The sequence below is a fragment of the Tachysurus fulvidraco genome, chromosome 23 (assembly GCF_022655615.1).
Source record: "Tachysurus fulvidraco isolate hzauxx_2018 chromosome 23, HZAU_PFXX_2.0, whole genome shotgun sequence".
Lineage (NCBI taxonomy): Eukaryota > Metazoa > Chordata > Actinopteri > Siluriformes > Bagridae > Tachysurus > Tachysurus fulvidraco.
In genome coordinates this window covers 18800957-18807345 of record NC_062540.1, presented here as the reverse complement: position 1 = coordinate 18807345, position 6389 = coordinate 18800957, and the positions used below count along the sequence as shown (strand labels likewise).

Genomic DNA, 6389 nt, shown 5'->3' with positions numbered 1-6389 from the left:
TTATTCTTTATATTAATCTTTTTCGTATGTTTATGTAAAGCCGCTCTGAGACTATGTCAATAGTAAAAAAGCGCTATACAAATACATTTGAATTGAAATTTGAATTGAATTATAATCATCCTATAAATTATTATATGTTTAACGTTTTTCTTATTTAAACCTATTCTTCTAATCGACAAATGAACTTAAGCAGACACAGGATAGGCTACTGCTTCAGAAACTTATAATTTTACTCTTTTTTTTACTTACTAGCTAGTAGCTACATGTTAGCTTGCTAATTAATTGGCTAATTTGCAGTTGCTAACTTTGTGCTATATTTAAGCCAAAACGTTAGCCTAGACGTTACTATTTATAATGCTCAGACTTTTACAAGTCCTCAAGTACCGCTTTTATCTCAAAATTCAGTCTTAAAGCAGAGAAAACACTAAAATAGCCTGCGAGTAAGAGCAAAAAAAACGTCTAAAATTACACCTGCGTTTCATATTCATAACCGCTAGAGGGCAGTAAAGTAACAACTGACTGCAGAGTTCAACAGGAATGAGAACTGATCTATGTTTAAAGTTTATTAGGGCCCGAGCACCGATGCTGCGAAGCCCTATTGTTTTTGCTCGGATTTATTTATTTATTTATTTATTTATTTATTTATTTATTTATTTATTTATTTATAGCACATTTTTTAGCACATAGCAATATTTCTTAGCACACATTGGCCAATTGGGGTCCCTTAACATGCTGAAAACTCTTGAAATTTGGCACACACGTCAGAGTCGGGCGACGCTAGGCTTGGGCAAAGGCTGTAATACGGGCGTGGCAGGGGGGGCTCTGTAGCGCCCCCTGTAATGAAAAAACAAACATTTGTGCACAGATCGGGCAATTATGTACGCACATGTACGAGAGTTGGTAGGCATATAGATCTCATCGACCCGAACAACTTTCGTGCTCTAAACTATGAGCTCCGCCCTACAGGAAGTCAGCCATTTTGGATTATTTCATAATTGCATGCGGTGAACTTTTAAGTAGTCCTCCTAGGGAATTCATGCGATTGATACCAAACGTGGTGAACATGATGCCGAGACATTGTACTTGCTAAATTCCGAAAGGATTTTTGATATCTCGAACGGTGCTGCCATGGCAAGGCGACTAAGTTATGGCGTATTCAAAGAAACAGGAAGTGTCTTCTATCTAAGCCAAAAAATGTCTTATTGGGATGACACGCGGTGTGTATGTTCAGCCAAGGATTCTGATCGCATCGATGTGCTTATTGTGATTCCTGGGTATAGCGCCACCAACAGGCCCCAGGAAGTGTATCAGTCACAAAGGTGGATTTTTTCACAGTTGCATGCAATGAACTTTTAAATACTCCTCCTAGGGAATTCATGCGATTGACACCAAAAGTGGTGAACATGATGCCGAGACATTGCACTTGCTAAATTTCGAAGGAATTTTTGATATCTCGAACGGTGCTGCCATGGCGAGACGACTAAGTTATGGCGAATTCAGAGAAACAGGAAATGTCTAATATCTAAAGCAAAAAATGTGTTATTGGGATGACACGTGGTGTGTATGTTCGGACAAGAATTCCGATCGCATCAATGTGCCTATTGTGAGTCCCGGGTATAGCGCCACCAACAGGCCCCAAGAAGTGTGTCAGTCACAAAGGTGGATTTTTTCACAGTTGCATGCAATGAACTTTTAAATACTCCTCCTAGAGGATTCATGCGATTGAATCCAATGTGAAATTGTGAAGGGATTTTTGATATCTCAAACACTGTTGCCATGGCATCGTGTCAAAGTTTACTTGTATTTCATATTTAAGGCTTTTGGTGTGCTTAGATTAACTTGAAATTTGACACATACATCACATTTGTCAGCTGTTAAGTGTGGACAAAAAGGTCAGATAAAGGTGTGTCTCTTAAGTGGCTCACTAGCGCCCCCATTTGTCTATGTGGGGTTTCATTTACCTACAGTCCCCAAATGGGTCAGTAACAACATAAAATTGTCCACTGATATTTACCCACTTCATGCACTTGCCCACCGTGCATTGTTTTCTGGGAGGCACCGTATAGCGATAAAAACGTGCGAGGGCCCGCCATCGCTGCTTGCAGCTATATTTTAAAATTGGAAATAAACATAATTCATATAAAGACAGTTTACATTCAATATTTTGAAAATGTAATATTCAACATTCTGCACTATTTCTACTCCCGTATTTAAGTGAAAACATAGTAAAGGCTACCTATCATCCCTTCTAATTGAGAAGACGTAGGTCAATTAACAGTGGGTAAGTCAGTCCACAGTGGGCCAGACTTTAAATACCCCTGATTTGGTATAATATGGCGATATTAACACCGTATTAATGACATAAAGCAGTCAGCAACACATCATAACATGTCCATGAGGCCAAACAGCTCCATAGTGAACGTTTTAAAAGGTAATATTGCTAAACAATATCCACTACTTTAAAATACATCTGTCAGGTTGATTTTTTTCTTTGTTTGTTTTATTAGAACAAATATCTTTTCAGATTCACATGCATTAAAAATGAACGAGTGCCAGTGCTTAACGTGTTATAGGGCACGTCTATCAGCACCTATCACAAGAACCTGACAGGAAACAAATGGTGTTGTGGTACATACTGTACTGTAATAAGTACAGATCAGTGGTGTTGGAGCACGTGGGTATCTTTGTTGAGGCACACTAAGATGCTTATTGAGACACATTGTGCATGGTCATATGGCTTACGTGGACTACTAGAATTGTAAAGATTGTTTTAAATACTCCAGCATGCCTTCTATATCCAGACACCTATGAGTTATTCAAGGGTTTTTAAGGCCCAGTAGCTAATTCTAGGTTTTTCTAAAATTGGTTTCTGATGACTACAGAAATACAAACGCTATTTGAACAACTTTTACAGTTTAAGGATTATTTTTCAAAAATTAGTCATGAGGCGTTACTCGCGTGTGTGTGTGTGTGTGTGTGTGTGTGTGTGTGTGTGTGTGTGTGTGTGTGTGTGTGTGTGTGTGTGTGTGTGTGTGCGTGTGTGTTTTTTTACAAGCTGAGTTCACCTGGAAAACCACCCGGGTGTTATTAGTGTGTTACCATCGACCCCGGAGCTGTTTACCCACTCGCTGATCTGTTAATTCAAAGGCACATAGAGCAAAACTCTAAAGATATGTTTAAATGGTATTAACTTGTGCAATAGCTTGTACAGTAGAATAGGATTTGACATGGAGACAAACACACACAACTGACTAACATCACTTGCTTCATAGGATGTACAGTACTGATCCTACAGCAACATGCAGCAACACTTTGAAACACTCACTGAATTGCCTTTCTGAGCAGTGTCCAAATTCAGCATCAGTGTTTTTCTAAAAAATTATAGTCAGGGCCTTGTCACTGGGATGGTATCATCAATCAACGTTGCATCTTTTGGACCTTTAATTGTGCACCTTTTACCTGGAAACACTGATATACTGTACATAAGACACTAAGTAGGTTTACTTACAAGGTCCATATTAAGGGTACGTTTGAGGGTAAAATCCTACAGAGTATTAGAATTACATTTCTGTCCATTTTTTTGAGAGTGTCTGTATTCTGGATAGATCAATTTAAAGTAGGATAAACAATGACGTTTAGGTTTTGTGTCGGTCTGATTGATGTCACCATCTTGTCGTGGCTGTTAGGTGGAAGAGCAGCGCAAGGGAAAAATATACAACCATTATACACAATCGTGTATACAAAAGCTTTTGTTTTGTAAAAGTCTGTTTTGATGTGGTCACAGGTGTGCGTGCACAAAGACATCTAAAGCGGCTTTTGTATCTCGGCCGGTTTATACCATTTTCAGAACGTGATCTGACGATTTTCTAATTATCATTTGTTTATCAATTTATTTAATAATTTATTAGACATATTGTATAATAAGTAGGACGAAACACAACAACACGGACAAATTAAATATAGCACAGTGTTTATTAGAACCACAGAAATCCCCAGAGTTATTTTATAAATGTAAGAGACCTATTTAGAGACTGTCCAGTAGTTTAAGGCATAGGATAAAGTTTGTGTTGTAAACCCCACTGATCCCTGAGAGGACAACATTGTCTCCTGCTTTTTCCACATTCTTCTTGTCAATGTTACAAGAAACAAAAACTCTCCTTCCTGCCAGTGTCTATGACATTTTTTCAGCATGTTAAGAAAGATGCTTGAACATTAATACATATCCTCTTCGATAGTCTCCTCCTGGAATAACCCAACCTCTCTAACCTTGGCAGTGTTCAACATTCTTGTCCTTTGTTGTTAACTGCATTGGTGTTTAAGAGGAGAAGGGGGGCATAAAAGCCTTTATTATCGCCACATATACATTACAGCACAGTGGAATCCTTTTCTTCACATACCCCAACTGAGGAGGTTGGGGTCAGAGTGCAGGGGCAGCTATGATACAACGCCCTTGGAGCAGGAAGGGTTGAGGGCCTTGCTCAAGGGCCCAGCAGTGGCAGCTTGGCTGTGCTGTGCCTTGAACCCCGATCCTCCGATCAACAACCCAGAGCCACCAGTTGAGCCTCCACCACCCCAATATAATCCCCTAATATCACTGGTTCCTTCATAAAACTTAAACTTAAAATGAAACCGTTAGTTTTGCATAGAAAACTATCCATGAGTGCATAAAATAGCATTTCTGTTCCTAGAGCGGTCGGCTGACGGTAAAACCTCATTCCGTCAAAACACGGCTGAGGATATAAAGTCTATTTATATGCGACTAGCAGCTTGAGTTAATGACAGAACATCATGTTGTTAAGTTGGTAGAAGTTCCTTCATGCTAAGAGCAACCCGTTAAAAAAAACAACTAAAAGCGCATCCTGAAAAAAGCACATGGAAAAGAATCCAAGAACTTTGCTTTGCTTTGTCTTTTGCTCAGAGATAAGCTGGAATTGTTGTAGTGATTGCTAGTTACTCAAGGATGTCACGCATGCTGAGGTCATTGTGCCTTCCTCAGATTTCACCAAACACAGGCTGCATTATTAAAACAAATATTCCTCTCCCTTTTCACTAAGAAAGCACCGAAACCACAGTAAGTTTACAGTAACCTAATAATAATAATACGCCTCAGAGTCGAGCAAACAAAAATCCTTCTCACATTTATTCGATCACATCCTGCTCAGTGTCCTATGTTCGCCTGTTCCTGTTGTTTTTGACTGCTTTACATATAAAAACAGCGCCATTGGCATTGCTATCGTTTACCTCGGCGAAACGCTCTACAGTTTCTTGACGCTTTTTCCAGCGCAACCCGTAACATTAAACCTGAAAGCACTTTTCATACATACATTGTGCAGATCCTTTTCCTGTCACCAAATATGTAGGCTGATAGGAGTTGTGGCTCATTTCAACCTACTTTCCCTCCACAACACCTTATAAATCCTATGCTATGTAACCGTACCTTTTACTATAGCTTATTAGTAAAATTCTGTGATATCAAATTGTAAATCTGCTCCCATTAGATGCTACAGCACATGTTTGGTCCTGATTTAACTCACGACTGTTTCCAAATTCATGGAATGAGGCAAATTTTTAACCTTTCTTTGGTCTCCCAGATCGTCGATGCTCGTTGTTCCGCTTTTCAAACAGCGACTTTTATCGTAACCAAGCAAATAAAACAGCGTTCTTGAATGTAAGATCCGACCTTATATTCCTGTTTCATAACGGTAAACGTCTTCCGACTTCACTTTTTTAACCAGACCTGGATATTTCTTATGATCACCCAATTACTCTGATTTGCAGTTACTCTGATATTTAAATATGATACTGATCTGTTCACCACCTGGTCAAATTGTCCGTCTTTCAGTACGCCTAAACTGTGATTTTCGGTGCACTGGGCTCCACTGGTTGTTACCAGAAACGTTTTACAGAGCTCCACGACAGCAGACTGAAGAACGTCGATCCCATCCTTCCCTGTCTGAATCACAATACGTGAGAGGATGACAGGTTTCTCAAAAGCAACCATAAAGACCTGCCCTATGTTTATAGGGGCCATGCCCCAGAAATAGTTCATTCCTTGACTGTAGGCTTTGTCTGGTGTGTGGTCTTTAAAAACTTTGATGTCAGTGTAAACAGAGGCTGGAGGGTTATCAGCAGGATTATCATGGAACTCGTCATCTTTGAGTTTATTGTGCCTTGCACGAAAAGATGAATACGTTCCCATGTGCTGGAAGAGGGACGGGCTAAAGCGGATGACCTTGTCCTGCATTAACAAAGTGCGGAAGTGCGACAGGAGAAAGTCACAAGGCATTTCCTGGTAAAACAGAAATAGAAAGTGAGCCAGACGAGAGATATCTTTGGAGTGATACAATTTCCCAATGTATCCCAGCTTAGAGAACTCAAGAGTCACCCAC

The 6389-nt window shown here is 39.7% G+C and overlaps 1 protein-coding gene across 2 annotated transcripts in view; it reads right to left on the bottom strand.

The window, feature by feature from the left end:
* Nucleotides 1–3958: 3958 nt before the first annotated feature.
* The window catches only part of zgc:101663 (alpha-1,3-mannosyl-glycoprotein 4-beta-N-acetylglucosaminyltransferase C), a 6614-nt gene continuing 4183 nt past the window's right edge, over nt 3959–6389 (bottom strand). For both annotated transcript variants that reach the window (XM_027159183.2, XM_027159182.2), the window contains one exon: nt 3959–6389. This exon is cut by the window's right edge and continues 448 nt beyond it. In XM_027159183.2, the coding sequence (XP_027014984.1) occupies nt 5720–6389 (670 nt within the window). In that variant the 3' untranslated portion in view covers nt 3959–5719.